This window comes from Sphaerodactylus townsendi, unplaced genomic scaffold (genome assembly GCF_021028975.2).
Source record: "Sphaerodactylus townsendi isolate TG3544 unplaced genomic scaffold, MPM_Stown_v2.3 scaffold_20, whole genome shotgun sequence".
Classification (NCBI taxonomy): Eukaryota; Metazoa; Chordata; class Lepidosauria; order Squamata; family Sphaerodactylidae; genus Sphaerodactylus; species Sphaerodactylus townsendi.
In genome coordinates this window covers 480,386-505,000 of record NW_025950363.1, presented here as the reverse complement: position 1 = coordinate 505,000, position 24,615 = coordinate 480,386, and the positions used below count along the sequence as shown (strand labels likewise).

At 50.7% G+C, this 24,615-nt stretch overlaps 1 protein-coding gene across 1 annotated transcript in view; it reads right to left on the bottom strand.

The window, feature by feature from the left end:
* The window catches only part of LOC125425183 (RUN and FYVE domain-containing protein 2-like), a 48,257-nt gene extending 26,681 nt beyond the window's left edge, over positions 1–21,576 (bottom strand). Inside the window, exons 1-2 of the mRNA XM_048482737.1 lie at positions 20,904–21,576; positions 1,788–1,905 (exon numbers count right to left, since the gene is read on the bottom strand). Coding sequence (XP_048338694.1) covers positions 1,788–1,905; positions 20,904–21,576 — 791 coding nt within the window. The remainder of the gene's footprint in view (positions 1–1,787; positions 1,906–20,903) is intronic.
* Positions 21,577–24,615: the final 3,039 nt, after the last annotated feature.

The window sequence follows — 24,615 nt, the reverse complement described above, 5'->3', positions numbered from 1 at the left end:
GAAAGCCAGTGCTCTCTCAAAACGCCGTCGATTCATTCTACAGCTTCTGCCTCCATACATGCCGAGACTCGTCTCAGTGGTAGTCCCTGTGAGCAGAATCATGTCAAGACTGAGGTCCGGGCAGCCGTGATCTGGTGCTAATTAAATGTTAAAGTACTTGCGGCAACCCGTCAGATTAGTTTAATGTTATGACTCAGTGGGTAAAAGAGTTCAAAGGGATCCGTTCGAGCCACCCTATTTAAATGTGAGGTGGTGCTGCGCTCAAAGCTACCTCCTTTGGGACTTCTTTGTTCAGAGCTTTCATTTCCCGGCTTTTTCACATGAAAGGCCTGTATCAAGATCTCGCCCTGTCCTCATTCCTTTATCTTGTAGCCTTTCCTTCCCTCTCCTTCGTTACAGGAGTTTTCTACTTTGCATCCAATTACTAACTGTATTCTACAACACATCACTATTTTTTAAAGGAAGCTAAGGTGGCTTTTGGAGTGCCTGCATGGTGCAGTAGTTAAGAGCAGGTGGACTCTAATCTGGGCCCCTTCTGCATACGCAAAATAATGCATTTTCAAACCACTTTCATAACTGTTTGCAAGTGGATTTTGCTATTCCGCACAGCTTTAAGGAGCACTGAAAGCAGTTTGAAAGTGTATAATTCTGCATGTGCGGAATGAACCCTGGAGAACCAGATTTGTTTCCCCACCCCTCCACATGAGCTGTGGACTCTTAGTGGGTGAACCAGATTTGTTTCCCCACTCCTCCACATGAGCTGTGGACTCTTATTGGGTGAACCAGATTTGTTTCCCCACCCCTCCACATGAGCTGTGGACTCTTATTGGGTGAACCAGATTTGTTTCCCCACCTCTCCACATGAGCAGTGGACTCTTATTGGGTGAACCAGGTTCAATTCCCCACTCCTCCACATGAAGCCTGCTGGGTGACCTTGGGCCAGTCACGGTTCTCTCAAGAACTCTCTCAGCCCCACCGACCTCACAAGGTGTCTGTTGTGGGGAGAGGAAGGGAAGGGTGTTTGTAAGCCCCTTTCAAAAAGGGGAGGTATAAATCCAAAATCATCATCATCTTTTAATGCTGAGCTTTAGCCTCTATGTAGTTTTTTAAATGTTCAGCGAGTTTCACTTGCATTATGCATATCCCTAGCTTTCCATGGAAACATGCACAGAGACAGGGTTTCCAGGTCTTCCAGTGGAACAGTAGACCCCCAACCCACCCACCGTTGCCTTCTGCTACATCAAGGGTCCCCAATCTTTTTGAGCCTGGGGGCACACTTGGAATTCTGACATGCCACAGTGGTAGCAGCCACAAAATTACTACCAAGGGAGGAGAAACCATGTGGAGGAGTGGGAAATCAGAGCCCCATTCTCAGATTAGAGTCCACCACTCTTGTGTACAGTGCTCAGGGATCAGTGGTGGTGTAGTAGTTCTAGAGCAGGTGGATTCTAATCCGGAGAGAACTGGATTTGATTCCCCATTCCTCCACTTGAGTGGCAGGAAGCTTATCACCAGTGAACTAGATGTGTTTTCTGCATTCCAACATTTCCTGCTGTGAGACCTTGGTCTGAAGTCACAGTTCTCCAGGAACTCTCTCGGCCACCTACCTCACAAGGTGTCTGTTGTGGAGAGAGAAGGAGAAGAGCTTGTAAGCCACCTTGAGTCTCCATACCGGGAGAGAAAGGTAGAATTATAAATCAAAACTCTTCTTCTTCTACTACTGTGATTCCCCACCACCCATAAAGCCGGAACTCTTGCTTTTATAGAGCAGGGCATTCCTTACTTACTTCAGCCCTGGAAGATCTTTAACGCTGGCCGTGATCTCCGCAGCTTCAGGGACAAACTTCTCTACCAACTCCAGAGGTCCCCAAAATGACTTGTTTTGCCCCAGAAAAGTCTTCTTGGCTAAATAAATACATTGTGGTTATCTCTGCATGAACTGCATCAGAACATTCAAACAATATATTTCAAAAAACCCACTGATTGTTCCCTCACCTTTATCCTCCTTTCCCCGAGTGGCAGCTCCTGGAAACAAAGCTAAGATTTCTACTGAATTTGTTTTAGCAGAGGGAGCCGAAGTGCTTACATTACTAGGAATTAAATCTTGGGCTACCACTGAAATGAAGCATCTCAAGTCAGACGAGATAATGGTATGCCAGTGTAAACCAATGGCATAGGAAACCCAAACAACTTTTGTTTTCTTGCTTGTCACTATAATAATTATAAAGTGGGGTTTTTTTTCAGAACATGATATGACTGTTAAAGTCAGAGATGAACTGGCAGCATCATCCCTTTATCACTATTGGGATAAAGGAGCTGTTCATCTTTTCCTCGCGGACTCTGTAATTGACAGCTTTCAGACTTTAGCCTTCCTTTCAGGAAACAGTTATATAGTTAATATTTATCATGCAGGGAATATCCATACAGTTACAATTGTCTCACAAACCATTTTTAACTAGACACACAGCTCAATAGAAATAAACATAGAAATATCCTCCTTCTGCATACCCCAGCGTAGGGGCCCCTAACTTCTTGAGCTTGTGGGAACATTTTGAAATTCTGACATGGCGTGGTGGGCGTAGCAACCAATGGCTGCCACAGGGGCAGAGACATACACAAAGTGATTGCCGTGAGTTTAACTCCGAGTGTTAAGCCCACTGTTTCAATGTTGCCCTTGGCTTGAAAACCTCCTGCAAAGGGTTTTGTGAGATCTGGGTTGGAGCAGGTTTTTAATAGGCCTGCATTTTGATACCGTTCTGAGTTTTAGTGATGTGGACATATTTTATGTATTAGTGGAACTGTTTTGCCCCAAATGTTTGTGCACTGCCCAGAGCCAACTTTGGTCAGAGGAGGATGGGATATAAGCATTAATAATTCAAAGTTAAAACAAATATAAATAAAAATTAACTCTGAAGTAGCACAGTACAGAGCTAAAGCAACATTTTTTTAAAAATCTTACGGATTCAATTGCATTTTCCAAAATCAATCAGAAGATATACCCTGCCCACCGCTTCCCTGAAGCACCTGTTGAGTGCTAAGAAAGAGGTGTTGGCTGATGCCCATGTGCACGCATTAGGGAAACCCACATATAAACTAAGCCTCCATTTGGGGATGAAGTAAGTGAAGGTGAGTCCAGCACTGCAAAGCGCTGTCCCCAAAGGAGGAGACTGCCACCAGAGTTCTGTTGCTATGGCATCCACCTTTCAGTAGCCAATGCCAGTTCACATGATCTAGGAAGCTAAATCTGGGCCAGAACCAGAAGTAGCTAGGAAAATGCTTAGCCCGGTGCAAAATCATCGAGCTTTTCAGCCCTTGACCCCATATGGCGGTGATGGTGAACCTTTTTTTGAGACAGAGTGCCCGAACTGCAGCCCAGAACCTACTTATTTATGCATAAGTGCCAACACAGCAATTTAACCTGAATACTGAGGTTTTAGTTTAAGAAAACAGTTGGCTCAGAAGGCATTGATTTACTCAGGAGTAAGCTTGGTGGTAGTTGGTGGCTTTGCTTTGGAAGCAACTGTGCATCTCTTACCAATAGAGTGAATCATGACCCTGAGGAGGGGTTACTCAGAAGCAAGCCCCCTTGGCAGCAACCGAGCTTACTTACTCCCGGGTAAAGGATTAGCGGCTTTTGTTCTTTGCATGAAAATCAGTGGGGTTTAACAGCACTTAACAGGGTTACCTATGCTGCTTCCCCCAAACTTGGTTTTTAGGTTTTAATGCTAATGTCGAGCCCAGCCCTGGCCAACCCTAGATGGGGGGGGGGGGGACCTCTGTTTGCGATGCCCACAGAGAGGCTCCTGAGTGCCACCTCTGGCAGCTTTTCGTGTACTATGGGATTACGCCACCACTGCCATATGGGCAGCTTCACCCTCGCCCACCACAGCCAAACAACTTTGTTTTGTACCAGGTCTTGAAGTCAGTGTCACAGGGCCGGGGAAGGAGGAGTGGGAGGCGATTTTTCTGCCCCACATGACTAAATGGCCCAGCCACAGCCTGGGGGCATTTGACCTTGTACTCTATCCCCTGGGTGGTACACTGATTCCTTGCCCTGGGTGGTACCCTTCATTTTGCTGATTCCTTGCGCATCTAACTTCTGCAAATAGCTACCTGTGCAGGATCAAAACAGAAAGGCATAATAATTACAACCCGGTTTGCATTTCACGTATTTTTTTGCAGGCATCAATCCCAAACCAAGGCTGCCGTCGAGGTCCAAATGCTCACCTTTCAAGAAGCGTGTTTAAAAGGCAGTGCTCCATTACTGCACAAAAACCTGCTGGAGAGGGGTGCATAGTCAGAGTCCAGCGTTCTGCCCAGATTCAAGCGCAGATTCAATCAAGCCCTTTATACTCAGTTTAGCCATATTCATCAGGTTCATGCGTTCATTAGCCATGAGATAGTTGGGATCACCACAGCACCTACAGACAACCACAAAGCCTTGAAGTTTAGAAAAAAGACAAAAGCGGTACAATCCCAATCACCTTTATGCTCGGAATAACACAAATTGGTTTTCTTGAAAGTGACAGTGGTCGCCTCAGCGCCCAACAGGAACTTTGGGACCCTGCAGTAAGAGAGGCAGGGCAGAAAACCTAGAGAAACTGAGGCAAAGATTATTTGCTTAACAAAGAAGAAAAAAAAGCTTCCAATGAGAGGCAGAACAACAGACAGCTCTGAGGAGAGGGAACAAAAAAGGCACCGAAGCTGCCTGAATATTTTAAACTGATAGAAAAACCTGGGAGTGTCTCAAGAAAAAAAAATGCTTTAAAGGACTTCCCATCATATTTTTCCAGTTAGTATATTCGCCAGAGGGGGGTGTGTAACCCTGACAAGCGAGGAGGCACTTTATAATTAGCTTACAAGAATTATGAGGATGCTGGGGGTAAGTAATTAAAGAACGTGGCGAGGACTTTGTGGAAAAGTGAACGCCAATATCTATATTCTTGGCGTCTGCTTAATTCTTCAGATTGGGGAGAGGAGGTATTTTGCCTTACAAGCACAAGGCTTAGTGATTGTGCTTTGCTAAAAGGTTAATACTATGGCGTGCTTATGTACCAAAATTTAAGAGAGACATCATTATGGAAGTCTTACAGGTCAACAGGATATGCAGCGACACTGCACAAAATTATCTGGTTCTTGTAAAATGGTGGTAAAGCCCATTTAGAGGTAATAGAACCAGCCAGAGGAGTCACCAACTGGCTGTTATCTGAGGTGTTTCCTTCTGATTATTTCATTTTGGTAAATGAAGCCAGAGTCGTTTGCACTTTTTATAAAGGCTTTTATTGGACTATAGGATTAAACACATTTTTTTCTGACAACTATGCTCTATTTCAAGCCTGTAAGACTCCAGAGGGTGCCTGAACATTGCATTTAACCTCCTATGTTCAGGATAATTAGATTATAAATGGAAGTGAGAACAAAACTATTAATTCAATTTCAGAAGAAAGCACAGCACCCCACCCCTCCGAAACTCAATAAGAAAGGAAGTCATTGAAAGGTCATGAAAATGTTTTGATAGAAAATGACAAAATATAAAATTACCAACACAATCGACATTTTGATAGCTAACACTGCTTTTTAAAAAACAATTGAAGAGAAATAATGGTAGCATTTGATATTAATGATCAACTGGCTTGCAATGAAGATAGGCAGCAACTTTTATGATCTCTTTATGGAACTTTTAACAATCTTTCTAGGTTATGTTGCTACCCTAATGAAATTCAACTGAACCCTGCATTTATTTGTTTCTTTTATGCCTCACCTTTCTCCTCAATGGGGATAACAAAGTAGCTAACATTATTCTCCTTTAATTTATCCTCACATCAACCCTGTGAGGTAGATTTAGTTGAGAATGTGTGAAGCCACCATGGTGTGGTGGTTAAGAGCAGGTGGATTCTAATCTGGAGAACCGGGTTTGATTCTCCACCCCTCCACCTGAGTGGCAGAGGCTTATTTGGTGAACCAGATGTTTTCCGCACTCCTATGTCCTGCTTCTGGGTGACCTTGGGCTAGTCACAGTTCTTGAACTCTCTCAGCCCCACCTGCCTCACAAAGTGTCTGTTGTAGGGAGAGGAAGTGAAAGGAGCTTGTAAATCACCTTGAGTCTCTTTACAGTGGTGCGACCGCACTTGGAGTACTGTGTCCAGTTCACAGTAAGCCGCATCTGCTAAAAAGGATATTGAGGAGATAGAAAAAAAAAGTGCAGAGAAAGGGCAACAAAAGGATGATTGAGGGACTGGAGCACCTTCCCTATGAGGAGCAGCTTGAATTTGGGACTCTTTAGTTTGGAGAGGAAGAGGCTAGGGGATATGATTGGGGGATCTATAAAATTATGCATGGGGTAAGAAAATGTTGACAGAGAAATTTTCTCTCTTTCTCACAATACTAGAACCAGGGGGCATTCATTGAAAATGCTGGGGGGAAGAATGAGGACTAATAAAAGGAAACACTTCTTCACGCAACGTGTGATTGGTGTTTGGAATATGCTGCCACAGGAGGTGGTGATGGCCACTAACCTGGATAGCTTTAAAAGGGGCTTGGACAGATTTATGGAGGAGAAGTCGATTTATGGCTACCAATCTTGATCCTCTTTGATCTGAGATTGCAAATGCCTTAACAGACCAGGTGATCGGGAGCAACAGCCGCAGAAGGCCATTGCGTTCACATCCTACATGTGAGCTCCCAAAGGCACCTGGTGGGCCACTGCGAGTAGCAGAGAGCTGGACTAGATGGACTTTGGTCTGATCCAGCTGGCTTGTTCTTATGTTCTTATGTTCTTACAGGAGAGAAAGGTGGGGTATAAGTCCAAACTCCTCCTCCTCCTCCTCTTCCTCTTATTCTTCTAAATGGGCCAAGGTCATCCTTGCATATTTTCAAGCTAGAGTGGGGGTTTGAACTTGCGTCTTCCAGATCCTAACCCAACACTCTAACACATTGTTTCCCAACCTTTTCGAGGTCAGGGTACCCTTGACCTCACTCTTCATATCTCACGGTACCCCTGCCGCCACCCTCCCACCACTTCCCTCCCATTTGCTGCTTGCCACACCCCCACCTTCCCCTCCCAGGGTGAAGGGTAGCACTGAGGGTGGGGGTGGCTGTTGACCTTGTGGCAGGCCCTGCCCCACAGGCCAGCTCCATGTCCTTGCTAGCGCCGGTGGGAGACACCACAAAAATGAGGGGGGTGGTAGTGTTGCCCCGGTACCCCTGGGATATGCTCACGGCACCCCAGGGTACCAGGGAACCCTGGTTGAGAATGGCTGCTCTAACATATACTAAATCATCACATTGTAAAGGAAAGACAACCAACTCAGGGATAATTTTATTCTCTTTTGTCTGCAAGGGTAGGAAGGGGGAAATTAGTCTTTTATAATTTCTAATGCAATTTTTTGGGACTGCAGCAGTGCAGGCTTCAGAATTTAAACTAGACATCCATTGTAACAATTGCCTCATCCAGGAGTGTGGTGGAGTCTCCTTCTTTGGAGGTTTTTAAAGAGAGGCTGGATGGCCCTCTGTCAGGAGTGCTTTGATTGTGTGTTCCTGCATTGAAGGGGGTTGGACTTGATGGCCCCTTGGGGTCTCTCCCAACTCTAAGATTCTATGAAAGCCAGAGGAGAGGATTTCCCTGCCATCCATTCTAATCAAAACCCATCTCCAAAAGAGTACAAAAGAAAGAATGCTACTCCAAGTCAACTTCCAAGGTCGCATCCAAACATAAGAGATGGTCAGGAAAGCAGCTCGGCAAACAGTAGCAAGTTTCTTAGCTTACAAACAGGCCCGGCCAGTCTCTCGACACCACATTGCTACACACACAAAGCTCTGCAGCTACTGAAAGGGCTGAGCGAGGATTTCTTGATGTCAGAGGCAAGAAAATGTAGCATAATATCCAGCATCAAAGAAATGAACTAAAACAGAAGTCAGGTTTTTTAATTGCAAAAAGCACGTAGGGCATCTCCGTCAGGCTGCTTTAATTTTAACCAAATAACAGGTGAAGTGCATTCTGAACCGATGGTCCTGGCTCTGTTCCCATAAAACCCATTCTTGATGGGTTAGGATTCGAAGGTTGATACGGCCCTTGAATGAAGCACATGGAGAAGGTTGGTCTCGGGAATTAAATGCTTAAAATGTTGGCTTGAGAAACCAACAAGCCCGTAACTAAGACCAGCTCGCAGCTTGACCAAAATATCTCATTGGTAAGCAGAGTAGCTTTCTCAAAGTGGAAAATGAAGCAGAACAATTTGGGGTCTCCTCCCTTTCCACCGAAACGCCCTGAAAGTCACCTGATCTGCCAAAATCCACAGCAGCCAGTGCAAATGGGCAGGATCACTACATGTTCTTGAGCAACAGCTCACTTCCCATACAGAATCATAGAATTAGAGTTGGGAGAGACCCCAAGGGCAATCAAGTCCAACCCCCTGCAATGCAGGAACACACAATCAAAGCACTCCAGCCTCTCTTTAAAAACCTCCAAAGAAGGAGACTCCATCACACTCCAAGGTAATGCAGTCCACTGTCGAACAGCCCTGACAGTCAGGTGGAATCTCTTTTCCTTCTCCTTGAACTCATGGCTCCTGGTTCTAATCTCTGGAACCGCTGAAAACAAGCTTGCTCCCTCACCAACATGACATCCCTTCAAATATCTAGACAGGGCTATCATGTCACCTCTTAACCTTCTCTTCTCCAGACTACACATCCCCAGCTTTCTAAGTCTCTCCTCGTAGGGCATGGATTCCAGACCTTTGACCATTTTGGTTGCCCTCCTCTGGACACGTTCCAGCTTGTCAACATCCTTCCTGAACTGCGGCACCCAGAACTGCGCACAATATTCCAGGTGAGGTCTAACCAATGCAGAATAGAGAGGTACAATTTTATTCTCAGACATACTACACAGGGGAGGAAAGGAGAAAGGTGCTGTTACAACATCCACAGGGTTGATGCAAGGAGAAACCTGCGGCAGGTTCTGAGGCACAAACCATCCAGAAGTTCTTGGCTTACATATAAGCAAGATGCCTTATACAGAGGCCGACCGCCAGATGGTGGTTGGAGAGTCCCAGGGATCGCAACTGAACTCCAGATGACTGAGATCAGTTGCTTTGGGAGGATGAGTTCTATGACATTATACTCTGATGAGGTCCACCTCCTCCCCAAACCCTGTCTTTCTCAGGCTCCACCCACAGAATCTCCAGGTATTTCCCAACCTGGAGTTGGCAACCCTACTCAACATCTCTTTCCTCTTTGACCGTAACGGCTCTCCAGGTTCTCAGAAAAAGAAAGGTCTTGTTCAGCAACTGCTATTTCAGATATGTTAGCTGGAATTGCCAGGTAGTGGGACCTTCTACACATGAGGGAAGTAGTAGTAGTAGTAGTAGTAGTAGCAGCAGCTGCTGCTGCTGTTGTTGTACTTCTACTTCTACTTCTACTACTACTACTGCTACCACCACCACCACCACCACCACCCCTTGTGTTGATGTGCAGCGGCTCGTAATAGCGCTGCATGATAAACTGAGCTGAGTTCTTGGAATCTTAGCAATTAATTACGAACTTTCACACATGCAAAGCTCATTGCTCTTAAACTCCAAACTGGGCCTGTCTCTAGCATGTTTGTTATGATGCCTAAAAAATTAGTTGAAATGATGGTGGGAGGAAAAGGATGCACTCAGTAAGAAGATTACACAAATAATCAAAGAAGAAAAACACAGAAGTAGCTAGATCCCCAAAGGCAAAGTTCAATTAAAATCAACCTGTTGATGTTACTGTCAAACCTATTATGATTCTGTATGAAGTCACTGGAGATTTTGTGTTCAACAGCAAAAGAACGAAGACATTGTTTTACTGACTGGTTTCATGTAACTCCCTTTCAAATAAGGGCGACAAGTTTAGAGAATAGTGCAGAACTGTTTGGTATCAGTTAGCCACTATTCTTTCTCTCTTTGAACAGCTCCAGCATTGGAAAGCATATGTCCAAATGTGCAACACACACAGAAAGGACACATTTTGCACAGACATAAAGTCCCCCCCCCCCCCTGACTTAATTTCAAACCGTGCACAACTCTTCAAACCAGCTCTTCCTCTATATCTGTCATCAAGTACCTTTTCCTGTCGCAGAGTACATTCCCATTAATTTTGTTTTCCTCTCGAACACAACTTCCACTACCCCCCTCCCCCCCAATTTTTTCCTTTCAGACAAAGCAAGTGTGAGCACTAAATGGTAAGTAAACCACAGGCAACGCATCTAACATAGATCAAAGTCAACAGAAGAACTTCAGAACAGAACTTGGTTTTAACAGCTTTAATCACCCACTTGGGGCAGAATTAGACTCAGCAATCTGGAGTCTCGTCTTTCCCAAGGGAAAGAAGGAGAAAAAACCCTCTGTTGACCACCAATTTTCCCCTGTGAAAGGCAGAGGAAAGGGTTAAAAACCTCCTGGCATCTTGCAAATGTCCAACTTTTGCAGCAGAGAAACCAGTGATTGGGACCCTTTCCGTCTCCCTCGTGACAACAAATTCTACTCCTCAGCTGCCAACTGCAAGTCTTCAGAATGTTAACTAGCTAATAAAGATAATTAACAGCCTCCAAGATGTGGTACATGACTGGCATCTTTATGGGAACATTCTTCTTCGGCACAGCTTCATCAGTCACACACAGGGAGGCTGTGCATTTCTGTCAGTTACTGAAATTGTGATAATCTGTGTAATGGATGCAGACCTCGTCCCTGGTAGTTATATATATTAACATGGCTTTCAAGTTTAACCAGGATGCCCTGTGAAGCTATATGGGAATCCTGGCATTTTGCAACTCCAGGGCAACCCAGCCATTTTTACTTCCCACCTTATACAAAGCCAGTATATTTTGGAAAACAAGTGTTCTCAGACTCAAATGTAAAAGCAGCAGGCCTGTTTATTTATTTACGCCACAGCTGGTTTCTGCAGTGCATAAAGCAGAGAATGAAATGCATATTTTACCAGCAGAAGAGATGCACAAATGAGGAGAATGGAACTTGGCTTATCTCCTACCCTGAGGTCTCCAATGTGCTGCCTATGGGCGCCACGGAATCCGCTCACGCCTCTCCTGGGGCCCCCAAGTATTTTTAGAAAGCGGAGCTTAGTAGGGCTTTTGCCCAGCAAGGCTTCTGATTGGCTGGCAGATTTTTAAGGAATATTGTTTGGCAGCAGCTGTGAACCCAGCACAAGGATCTCCGTTCCAGTGCCAGCGTGGTGTAGTGGTTAAGAGCAGGTGCCCTCTAAGCTGGAGAACTGGGTTTGATTCCCCGATCTGCCACTTGAGTTGTGGAGGCTTATCTATGGAACTAGATTAGCATGCGCACTCCAACACAGGCCAGCTGGGTAACCTTGGGCTAGTCACAGTTCTTCAGAGCTCTCTCAGCCCCTCCACCCTCACAGGGTGTTTGTTGTGGGGGGGGGGGAGGGAAAGGAGTTTGTAAGCCCCTTTGAGTCTCCTTACAGGAGAGAAAGAGGGGATATAAATCCAACTCTTCTTCTTTCCCTCTAGTGTGCTTGGAGTTGTATGTTGTTAAACAGTTTGGGGAGTGTTATCTTGCTACACCCTGGATTGTTAAACACCTCAAGTTTTTATAGTTTTGTTATATTTATTAAATGTTTTGTGTATGGGCAAATTTATTGTATTTATTTTATGGTGTAAGCTGCTGTGAGCCAACCATGGCGAGGGAGAGCGGGGTAATAAGTCAAATAAATAATAAGGAAAGCTGGCTCCGCCTCCTACAGCAGCCATTTTGCGGCAGCCATTGTAGTATTTCACTAAGCCCAGCTTTGCCTCTCTCTCTCTTCTGGTGGGACTTTGTATGCATTTCCTATGCATATATCACATGTGCACACACATCCGTTACCTTCTCTTCCATTGGCATTTAAACTTGTACAAATGCATTCATGACCATCCATACTCTAACAATATGGATTTTGTTTAAAAGCACAACCCAACAAGGAATCCCAAAGTCCTTCTTGAACTAGCCAAGCTTAGTTTGGGAGAAGAAATTAGGAAGAAGACTATGGTGAGCAGCTGTGACATAATGACACATGTTTTTTTAAAAAATGTTAAAATGTCTAATAATGGAAAAAGAGGATGGAAACAATGACTGGGAAATGGGTCGCTGAATGATCTATTGTGGAATAATTTGTACCTCTTTACTGAGATTTAATTTGTATGTGACGAGGTCCTCAATCTTTTTGAGCTCGGGGAAACATTTAGTATTCTGATACACAGCATGATGGGCACAGCAACTAAGCGCCTGCTGGAAAATGGCTGTCACAAGAGGCGGAGCCAGCAACAGAATGATTGCCATGGCTGAACTTCAAGTCACACAGTACAGGTCCTTGTGCACAGCCAATCTGCATAGCCAATCAAAACTCCAGAAGTCTTGATGGGCAGAAGCCTTACTCAGCCCCACCTACTTCCATTTGGCGGGCACCCATGGGTACTACCATGTTTCCCCGAAAATAAGACAAGGCCGTATATTAATTTTTGCTCCAAAAGATGCATCAGGACTTATTTTCAGGGGATGTCTTATTTTTCCCCCATGATTTTGCGCCCCCCACATGACCAGGTCAGCTGCGCCGGGGAATCTGTAATTAGGGCTTATTTTTGGAGTAGGGCTTATATTTCATGCATCCTCCAAAAATCCCGAAAAATCATGTTAGGGCTTTATTTTCGGGATAGGTCTTATTTTCAGGGAAACGGGGTATGTTGGGGACCCCTGCTCCAGGAGTATAGCAGTAAAGAGTAACAAATCTCAGGATGAAATGTGGACCGGGCTACCTCCTGATAGTTATCAACAGTAGATCCCACCCCCCAAAAGGACAGATGGATGAACCCTAAGGATGAGATCTTTGAAAAGGAAAATACACAGAGATTTAAGCAAAAAAAGCCAGTGCAACATGCTTAGACATACATATGAACGCAGCAGCTAACACTGGTAGCTGTCAAATCAGAAAGACAACAAAAGCTGTTGGGAAATGAAATGGAAAGAGTAGCCGAAAGATGTTGGTGTGGCACGCACCTTCTGTATCATCGCGCAATTGCTCCACCAAATCTGTCAAATCCTCCCATGAGTCTTTGAAAACGGCAAAAAAAGAAAGGAAAAGAAAGAAAAAAATGTCATGCAAGCCATGGTCCAAAGAAAAGACTGGAAAATCAAGGTCAGAAAAAGGAACAGAAAGGGAACTTTTTGTAACTCATTGCAGTGGTTAGAGATTTAACACACAAAGGCGGCTTTAGTCTGCGTAAGGGAACATAATCAAATGCATCAGGCAAGAGGGAAATCACATTCATCTCCCGTAAGTCATAGAAAAGCATATCACTTGAAGACGAAAGGGGAAAGCTAAAACTCATGATTGCTTCAGATTCTATTACTTTCAAAGTACCATCCCTAAATGTAGAGGCAAATATCTGTTCCAGAGTTTTAAATTAAAATGAATGAAAGACATCGCTACTACAGCTAGAACAAGCCTTAAAATATCAATGGGGGTGAAGTTAGAGCCAAATATACTGTTATGATCACATTCAATAACGCTAGCAATTCACCTGGACCCCCCAGGCTAGCCGGATCTTGTCAGATCAAGATCTCAGTAGTTCAGCAGGGTCGGCACGGGTTAGTACTTGGATGGGAGACCCCCAAGGAAGTCCAGAGAAGCAGGCAATGGCAAACCGCCTCTGTTAATCTCTTGCCTTGAAAACCTTAGGTTTGCCATAAACCGGCTGCAACTTGACAGCACGTTACACACACATACAGCAATGCCTGTACATTGTTCCTTCCATACACAATCTCTGCATGGGGCGCTGAACAAGATTATTAGGCAAGAAGGACAGAGAAAAAGATACTAACGGGGCAAATTCCAGCCGGCTCTAAGAGAAAAGCTAACAGAAAGGGCCTTGGTTTTCACAACTCACCGCCTTGACAAACAAGACACTAACATTCAAGCTTTCTGGGTTCATACTTACGTATCCCCTCTCTCCTCCAGGTCGCATTTAGAGCTGGTAAGCAGGTTGAGCAACAAACTTGAATCAAAGCATTCCTTCCTTGTACAAGGAGAGATTTAATGAAACGTCCCAGGAGCAAGCAAGACACACCCCGTTACATCTTCCCACCCACCGGGAAGTTACTTAACTTCACTCATGTGTTGACTTGCAAACAGAAAAGAAACATTTTTAAACCTGTTGCTAACATTTAAATAGAAGCACATCACTTCCTAGGGACGAGAACTGATTTCCAACTTCCTTTTTTCACATTCTACCAACTATAAAGCTAAGGCACTCCTCCCGTCCCAGAAATTAAGGTTAAATTTGGCATACAAACCAACCAGTTTGCCAAGACATGCTTGCCCTAGAAATGCAATTTTGTACAGGGTTTCTATAGAAAGGGCAGTAAATTATTTTATAGGCCTAATATTTCTTGCTTGCAAAGAGAAGAGTTGGAATAAAAAAGATCTCAGGGGAAGCCGGTACATATCCTCCAATTTAGATACTACGATATAGATTTGTGTGTAAGGTAGCATAACACCTGCTTCAAAAGTAATATTTTTTCCTACAGCTTTGAATAAGGATGGAACATCATGGATTATGTACACAGGCAGCAATCAAAATTATGCAATCCCAAGTTTGCAGCAAACACAGAATTCTGCACCCTGCATAAATCCTGCAAAAGTTTATAATTTATTCACACTGAGGCCCCTTCCGCACATGCAAAATAATGCGTTTTCAAACCACTTTCACAATTGTTTGCAAGTGGATTTTGCCATTCCGAACAGCTTCAAAGAGCACTGAAAGCAGCTTGAAAGTGCATTATTCTGCATGTGCGGAATGAGCCTGACTTACCAGGAAAATATTAAAGGTAAAGGTAATCCACTGTGCAAGTATCAGCTCATTACTGACCCATGGGGTGACATTCCATCACAACTTTTATCAGCCAGACCAGGGGTTTGCAAACTGTGGCTCTCTAGATGTTCATGGACTACAATTCCCATGAGCCCCTGCCAGTATGGCATGCTGGCAGGGGGTGATGAGAACTCTAGTCCATGAACATCTGGAGAGCCACAGTTTGCAGACCCCTGAGCCAGACTGTGTGTTTATGGGGTGATTTGTCATTGCCTTCCCTAGTCATTTACACTTCACCTCCAGCAAGCTGGGGAAATTGTATGCTTCTATTTACCTGGCACTCCTCCACACCCTTTCCAACACACCAATCTACAAAACTACAAAATATAAACCATCAACCTGAACCACCAAATAATTCCTGGATGAGGTGAGATTTGAATGAGCATTATTCAACCCCAGCCCCTTCTTTTAACCAAAATGCTTCTAAAGCTGCTCAAAAAGTTGTCCTGTTGGGGTGAGGGTTGTTCTAACATGATGATAGGCAAAGGGATGCTGTCCTCACCTTTCAGCCTTTAAGATCACTCAAAATGTCATCAATGGAAAGCATGTGATTCACGCAGGGCCCACTCCCCAGGTGCAGTAGAGGGAGCAATGCCAGGTCTGTCTTGGGAACTACCTGGAGCTTTTAGGGGTGGAGTCTGAGGAGGAGGAGGAGAAGAGTTGGATTTATATCCCCCCTTTCTCTCCTATAGGAGACTCAAAGGGGCTTACAAACTCCTTTCCCTTCCCCACTCACAACCTGTGAGGTAGGTGGGGCTGAGAGAGCTCAGAAGAACTGTGACCAGCCCAAGGTCACCCAGCTGGTGTGTGTTGGAGTGTACAGGCTAATCTAAATTCCCCAGATAAGCTTCCAGAGCTCAGGCGGCAGAGCGGGGAATCAAACCCGGTTCCTCCAGATTAGAATGCACCTGCTCTTAACCACAACGCCACTGCTGCTCCCTCAGCAGGGAAGTAATGACTTACAGTCCATTCTCCGAAGAAATCATTTTCTCCAGGGAAACAGATATCTATTGTCTGGAGATATATTCTTTCAGTTCACACACATTCAAGACATGGGACAAGGAAATGTGTACTACACTGAGGTTTCCATATCATACCATTTACACCCATGTAATGATAACTTTTAAATACATTCTTAGAAAGTGCAACCCCCGTGCAAAGGCTGGATCACCTACAGTCTATGAATGTATAATATGCTTATTTTATCTGCTACTTAACAAACAGGGCAGGCATTGCAGCAGCTTTCAGGCCTAACAGTAAATTAGCTGGTCCTTGTGCCGATGAGAAAGCAGTGAAACTAGGTCATCTACACAATAGGTGGGGATCAATACACACAATGAGTTCTGCAGGTATTCAGGAAGAGACAACGCTGAAAAAGAACCCAAAGGGGAAGAAGTCCTCCCAAATGGCTGTGAACTAAACATGCTGCAAAAGGGGAAAGAAGCATGCTCAAGTTCCAGAGAACTTTACAAACCCTGGATGCAGAGATTTCGGGGGTGGGAGGTCCCATTTCTCAGCATCTCCCTCCCTAAAATTCTTAACTGGCCCCAGGCTTCTATAACGATTTTTAAGCTGGGAGAAAAAAAAACGGTCTTCTGTATTTTCGGGATACACTGATAACATTAATTCTCAAAGAAAAGAATTTCACGTCTCGGATTTTAAAGAACTAAGCTAGCATTTGAGGAGCTGGAACTAAGCTAGCATTTGAGGAGCTGGTATTAATTTACGAACTTCCAGTATATCTCAGGAGGCATCTCCAGCTAATGGGAAACTTCTATTCTGTGTGTGTAGGGGCGAATTTCAGTACCCCTGCGTTTCATCACAAGTCATTCCTATGGATTCGCTGACCCTTGAGAGCAGCTTCTTTGGCACAGAAAGGGCTGCATCATGGAAGGCATACCAGAAAAGCCCCAGTATAAATGCCATGTCGCACGTACCCTTTTGAATCCAGGCCAAAGTTTCGGGGAGGGGGTGGGAACGGAGGCACTCTCTCCCTCAATCCAAATGGAAGCTGCACAAAAGCTGATCCTCTTCAAAAGAAAACAGCAATCAATCCTTTGCCACTCATCACGACATTTGTTAACCTAGGATCATACATTCCTTACAAAACCTCATCAAATTCTAATCAGGCCCAAGGAGTACCAGATGCTGCCAAACCCATGATGTTGTTTTCGCTTGCAACTGTTCAGACAATCATACTAGATATTAATTCTAGATGCACCTCATATGCGTATGTGAAATCACCAAAACACAATCTTTGTTCTCCCCTCTTGAAAGTTATGCTTGAAAGTTAAGGATTTGAGAGTGCTTCGGAAGAGTCTTTAAAAATAAGAAGGGCTTGGATTTATAATCCTCCCTTTCTTTCCTGAAAAGAGACTCGGGGGGGCCTACAAGCTCCTTTCCCTTCCTCTCCCTGCAACAGACACCTTGTGAGGTAGCTAGGGCTGAGAGAGTTCTGAGAGAACTGTGACTAGCCCAAGGTCACCCAGCAGGAATTTAGGGGTGGGGAAATTCACTTGGTTCACCAGAGAAGAAACCACGTGGAGGAGTAGAGAATCAAAGCAAAGTACCTTGCTCAGTTGAAAACTACTTCTGAAACTTGGAAAGCTGCAGTTTGAGAAATCTAAATCTACCTTGGGTACACAGAATGAATCATGAGTTCACTGGATCATGACCAACATCTACAGAATTTTGGTTTTCTCTGCTGCTTCAGAATGCATCCTGGCAATCAGCAGTTTGCTTCCAGAAAATATAAAAATAGATCAGAAACAAAAGCTGACCAATTCTTTTATTTTATTTCATTTTTTATAAATATAAACAGAACTGAAAATAAAAGGAAAGAAAACAGAAAACAGACCACAACATCCATTACAATTGTGTTGAAAGAAATGAAAAATGCATACAATAAACAATGATATAATAAGCAATAATATAGAACAACAATAATTATGAGCAGTAAATAATTAAATAATAATGAGCATTAAATGGTGATTATCATCATAATAAAATTTGGCATAAATCATAAACTTCCCTGCACAATACTTGATAAACACAATAATAATGTTAGACACTATTTTTGATTAACTGTAATGAAATCAAATAGATTGGAGAAAACCTTGCAGTGGAGGTTATTGGAATATTGAATATTGAGTTCACATATTGGAATATTGGAATATTGAAAATTGAGTTCACATATTGTTGCCATCTATCCATGATATACCTTTTCAGTACAATAAATATATCAAAAGGATTATTAGTAATTCATATATATCGTTTCAACCATCTCATTCTCTGCTACCCATTTTTTGAGAAAAATATCAGTAGAATGCTTTCCATTTGCATTGAAACTCTTTCATTGGTCTTTTATTCACGTGACTTGTTAATGTTGCCATTACTGGAAAACCTGACAGATTCTGATGAGCAAAAAGAGACAGCTAGGATCTAACTCAAGTTCTTACCACGTCCCACCTTAACGCATCACATCCTCCAAAAAGTCCCTCTTGATTCTAATCTGGAGAGTCTGGTTCGATTCCCATCTCCTCCACCTGAGTGGCAGAGGCTTATCTGGTGAACCAGATGTGTTTCTGCACTCCTGCATTTCTGCTGGGTGACCTTGGGCTAGTCCAGGGGTAGGGAACCTGCGGCTCTCCAGATGTTCAGGAACTACAATTCCCATCAGCCCCTACCAGCATGGCCAATTGGCCATGCTGACAGAGGCTGATGGGAATTGTAGTTCCTGAACATCTGGAGAGCCGCAGGTTCCCTACCCCTGGGCTAGTCACAGCTCTCTCAGAACTCTCTCAGCCCCACCTACCTCACCAGGTGTCTGTTGTGGGGAGAGGAAGGGAAAGGAGCTTGTAAGCCACCTTGAGTCTCCTTACAGGAGAGAAAGGTGGGGTATAAATCCAAACTCTTCTTCATTAAAATGTCTAAGTCTATGGCCAAATTGAGAGTGTATAGCTATGATGCACCCACCTGGGATGAGTTGCACATTTTGCTAGTCTGTCTGCTGGTAGGAAGCCACCGAAAGCTTCCCATTTTATTAAACGTATGCAGGTGGCGGGCTAAATCCTGACCACTCGTTCATTTACTGTGCGGCACTCTAGTTCCATTCAGCCCTTTTCCTCAAGCCCAGTCCAGCAATAGGAAGATAGGATGGAAAAAGAGTTCTGAAAGCAACAGAATGTAGTAAGGAAGGGGACAGACAGGGTTAAACTCACCTTACCCAAGTACAGCATTTTTTATTTCAAATTGCATTATTTCAATTGTATAACCACCCATTTTAGCAGTGAATACACAGGCACAGGTGTAAATGGGCGCCCTTCACTCCTTTCCCCCACACCCCAGCATCTAGTTTGACCCTAACCCTTGGTTTAGGGCTTGGCAGAGCTATTGTGCTTCCACAAAATCCTTAATTTCCTGAAATATCAGCTTTCTTCGCCTTCAACCAGTTTGGCCCCCTTTGGGAATTCTAATGGCGTTCAGATACTGCTGAACAGAAGGGCCCTTCTCATTAAATTGAGCATTATTCTCTCCTTTGGGGGAAGGGGGGCTGGCTGTAAAGGAGCCAGAATGGCTCCCATTTTATTAACCTCTCCCTAGCCAGTCCCATTCTCCAATGAGACAAGATGTGTGGGCACGATAGAGGGGTGGGTTTTGTCGCCATCTCTCTCCCTTCTCTGCTTCCCAAAGGAAAAGAAAAAGAAAAATTAACAAATTTTAAATGCCTATGGAATCACTGTTTTCAAAAAATTTAAATGCCAAAGATTTGTTAGTCGCAGAATCTCGAGGACCAAAGAGATCATAAAATCATGAAGCCATTCCGTTCCCACCCACCCAACAAGAATAGTCCACATATCAGTCCCGCTTATGAGACCACGAACTCTGCTGGAAAAGCACAAGGTAAGGGTGGAAAACATCCAGATATCTCCAGAGCAGGATGCTCCAGGAAAGTCTACTAAGAGAGCCAACCCACACACAGCAGGGGCAGGCAAATTTATTCTAAGGGAAAAACTACTTCCTGGCAACAAATGTAAGCTCATCAGGTAAAGATCACTTGGACAATTTCTTGTTGATTACAGGAAAAAAACACAACAGAAATTATTTCCAGTTGTTATTTGGAACACAAAAGCAGAGAAACAAGTTTGTAGCAGGAGAAGCTGGTTGCTACTGGTATTACAACCCTCCACCCACACACAGACGGGCCGAAGAGAGCAGTTTTCTGACTAATCAATGCCATTTCTCTCATTTCCAGAATTTTAAAAAGAACTTCAACACAGATGGTATCAACTCACACACATGGGCCCCATGAGCAACACCAATTATTCATAAGAACCCCATGAGTATTTCACCAGAAACCAAGAGTTGTTATACTTCTTGTTGGCAGAGTTATGTGCATCTGTGTTTCTGAGAAATGGGGCTTTGTACATATCCCTAAAGTTAGAGAGGTGACAACATTTCACATCCCACGGTTTCCATACTTCAGTAGTATCCCTTATAGTCAAAGAACAGCTATAAGTTAACCGCTACTAAGGGATAGGTAGGAATGCCAGACAGGTGTAGGGAATCCTACAAGGAAGAGGTGCATTTCATCTAGCCTGCTCCAACGAAAAAAGATCACAAGACCAATGGTTTGATGTTCTAATGTTCTAGGTTTGTAGGGTGTTATATGTAAAGCAAAGCGGGAGAGAAAGAGGACTAATAATTTAAGAGAGAAGGCACTTTGTGGACTACAAGTGGATCACTGATGTAATTTTCAGCGGACCACCTACTGTCAAGGAGAACATCCAAGATGGCGCCCGTAGCGAGAGCTTGCGGCAGAGCTCCGCTATTTTCGGGTTTTTTAGGCTTTAGGCTTAGGTTTTAGGCTTCATTTTAGACCCTGGCTACTTGCTTATAGCCATAGATGAAATGAGTGCTAGGGGTTGTCTTAAATTTGTTTTATGACTAGTCTAGTATTTAGTTGTTACGGTGCTGGGCGTTGCTGCGGGGGAAGGTCTACCTGCCGTTTCGCCTGCCGTGGCCGGGGAGGAGCTGTTGTGGCCTTCGGCCGTCCGCTTTTGGGCCTGGATGTTCGCCGCCTCTGGCTGCCTGTTGCTACCCGGCTGTTTGGCGCTTTTTATCTTTTCGGCTCTCTGGGCTCCTTCCTCCGTTCGACTGTTTGCCCGGCTGCCTGCCGCTTCTGGCCTCTGGCCTTGGACGTTTGCTGCTCCCGGCTGCTGGCGTTTGTTACATTTGCTGCACGCGGACTGCGCGTTGTGGAGTCGGCGGTGGGGTTGCCGCGGGGGGATGCCCGGTAGGACGGAGACGCCCCTTGTGGCGTTGGAATCCCCCCTCCTCTCGTGACGCTGGGACGGGAGACGCCGTCCAGACACCGTGACGTCACCGAGGGGGCCGGTGGTAGAGGGCCCTCGGTGACGCTGTGAGAGGACGTCCATCTGATCCGGGGACTGGCCCAGAAGCTGTGGCAGCGTCGGAGGAGGAGGCCGGTGACTGGGACCTCCTCCGCGTCGTCGCGAGAGAGAGTCGCCTGATTGAGTGCCTAACTGGGCGGGAGACATCCATCCTGAGGCTGATATTCCACCAGGGGAGGTTGGTGGCAGAAACCTCCTGTGGCGCTTATGTGGAGGGCGAGTGAGTGGGAAATTCCTCCTTCTCTGCCCTTCACTGGACATCAGGACAAATACTGGCGGGCTGTGGGGGGGGGGGGGTGGGGGGGGGGGGGGGGGGGGGGGGGGGGGGGGGGGGGGGGGGGGGGGGGGGGGGGGGGGGGGGGGGGGGGGGGGGGGGGGTGGGGGGGGGGGGGTTGGGGGGGGGGGGGGGGGGGGGGGGGGGGGGGTTGGGGGGAGGGGGCAGGTGGGGGGGGGGGGGGGGGGGGGGGGGGGAGGGGGGGGGGGGGAGGGGTGGGGGGGGGGGGGGGGGGGGGGGGGGGGGGGTGGGGGGGGGGGGGGGTGGGGGGGGGGGGGGGTGGTGGGGGGGGGGGTTGGTGGGGGAGGGGGGTGGGGGGGGGGCGGGGTGGGGGGGGGGGGGGGTGGGGGGGGGGGGGGTTGGGGGGGCGGGGGTGTTGGGGGGGGGGGGGGTGGGGGGGGGGGGGGGTGGGGGGGGGGGGGGGTGGGGGGGGGGGGGGGTGGGGGGGGGGGGGGGTGGGGGGGGGGGGGGGTGGGGGGGGGGGGGGGTGGGGGGGGGGGGGGGTGGGGGGGGGGGGGGGTGGGGGGGGGGGGGGGTGGGGGGGGGGGGGGGTGGGGGGGGGGGGGGGTGGGGGGGGGGGGGGGTGGGGGGGGGGGGGGGTGGGGGGGGGGGGGGGTGGGGGGGGGGGGGGGTGGGGGGGGGGGGGGGTGGGGGGGGGGGGGGGTGGGGGGGGGGGGGGGTGGGGGGGGGGGGGGGTGGGGGGGGGGGGGGGTGGGGGGGGGGGGGGGTGGGGGGGGGGGGGGGTGGGGGGGGGGGGGGGTGGGGGGGGGGGGGGGTGGGGGGGGGGGGGGGTGGGGGGGGGGGGGGGTGGGGGGGGGGGGGGGTGGGGGGGGGGGGGGGTGGGGGGGGGGGGGGGTGGGGGGGGGGGGGGGTGGGGGGGGGGGGGGGTGGGGGGGGGGGGGGGTGGGGGGGGGGGGGGGTGGGGGGGGGGGGGGGTGGGGGGGGGGGGGGGTGGGGGGGGGGGGGGGTGGGGGGGGGGGGGGGTGGGGGGGGGGGGGGGTGGGGGGGGGGGGGGGTGGGGGGGGGGGGGGGTGGGGGGGGGGGGGGGTGGGGGGGGGGGGGGGTGGGGGGGGGGGGGGGTGGGGGGGGGGGGGGGTGGGGGGGGGGGGGGGTGGGGGGGGGGGGGGGTGGGGGGGGGGGGGGGTGGGGGGGGGGGGGGGTGGGGGGGGGGGGGGGTGGGGGGGGGGGGGGGTGGGGGGGGGGGGGGGTGGGGGGGGGGGGGGGTGGGGGGGGGGGGGGGTGGGGGGGGGGGGGGGTGGGGGGGGGGGGGGGTGGGGGGGGGGGGGGGTGGGGGGGGGGGGGGGTGGGGGGGGGGGGGGGTGGGGGGGGGGGGGGGTGGGGGGGGGGGGGGGTGGGGGGGGGGGGGGGTGGGGGGGGGGGGGGGTGGGGGGGGGGGGGGGTGGGGGGGGGGGGGGGTGGGGGGGGGGGGGGGTGGGGGGGGGGGGGGGTGGGGGGGGGGGGGGGTGGGGGGGGGGGGGGGTGGGGGGGGGGGGGGGTGGGGGGGGGGGGGGGTGGGGGGGGGGGGGGGTGGGGGGGGGGGGGGGTGGGGGGGGGGGGGGGTGGGGGGGGGGGGGGGTGGGGGGGGGGGGGGGTGGGGGGGGGGGGGGGTGGGGGGGGGGGGGGGTGGGGGGGGGGGGGGGTGGGGGGGGGGGGGGGTGGGGGGGGGGGGGGGTGGGGGGGGGGGGGGGTGGGGGGGGGGGGGGGTGGGGGGGGGGGGGGGTGGGGGGGGGGGGGGGTGGGGGGGGGGGGGGGTGGGGGGGGGGGGGGGTGGGGGGGGGGGGGGGTGGGGGGGGGGGGGGGTGGGGGGGGGGGGGGGTGGGGGGGGGGGGGGGTGGGGGGGGGGGGGGGTGGGGGGGGGGGGGGGTGGGGGGGGGGGGGGGTGGGGGGGGGGGGGGGTGGGGGGGGGGGGGGGTGGGGGGGGGGGGGGGTGGGGGGGGGGGGGGGTGGGGGGGGGGGGGGGTGGGGGGGGGGGGGGGTGGGGGGGGGGGGGGGTGGGGGGGGGGGGGGGTGGGGGGGGGGGGGGGTGGGGGGGGGGGGGGGTGGGGGGGGGGGGGGGTGGGGGGGGGGGGGGGTGGGGGGGGGGGGGGGTGGGGGGGGGGGGGGGTGGGGGGGGGGGGGGGTGGGGGGGGGGGGGGGTGGGGGGGGGGGGGGGTGGGGGGGGGGGGGGGTGGGGGGGGGGGGGGGTGGGGGGGGGGGGGGGTGGGGGGGGGGGGGGGTGGGGGGGGGGGGGGGTGGGGGGGGGGGGGGGTGGGGGGGGGGGGGGGTGGGGGGGGGGGGGGGTGGGGGGGGGGGGGGGTGGGGGGGGGGGGGGGTGGGGGGGGGGGGGGGTGGGGGGGGGGGGGGGTGGGGGGGGGGGGGGGTGGGGGGGGGGGGGGGTGGGGGGGGGGGGGGGTGGGGGGGGGGGGGGGTGGGGGGGGGGGGGGGTGGGGGGGGGGGGGGGTGGGGGGGGGGGGGGGTGGGGGGGGGGGGGGGTGGGGGGGGGGGGGGGTGGGGGGGGGGGGGGGTGGGGGGGGGGGGGGGTGGGGGGGGGGGGGGGTGGGGGGGGGGGGGGGTGGGGGGGGGGGGGGGTGGGGGGGGGGGGGGGTGGGGGGGGGGGGGGGTGGGGGGGGGGGGGGGTGGGGGGGGGGGGGGGTGGGGGGGGGGGGGGGTGGGGGGGGGGGGGGGTGGGGGGGGGGGGGGGTGGGGGGGGGGGGGGGTGGGGGGGGGGGGGGGTGGGGGGGGGGGGGGGTGGGGGGGGGGGGGGGTGGGGGGGGGGGGGGGTGGGGGGGGGGGGGGGGGGGGGGGGGGGGGGGTGGGGGGGGGGGGGGGGGGGGGGGGGGGGGGGCGGGGGGGGGGGGGGGTGGGGGCGGGGGGGGGGGGGGGGGGGAGGGGGGGGGGGGGGGGGGAGGGGGCCGGCGGGGGGGGGGGGGGCGGCGGGGGGCGGGGCGGGGGGGCGGGGGGGGGGGGGGGCAGGGCGGGGGGGGGGGGGGGGGGGGGGGGGGGGGGGGGGAGGGGGAGGAGGAGGGGAGGGGGGGGAGGAGGAGGAA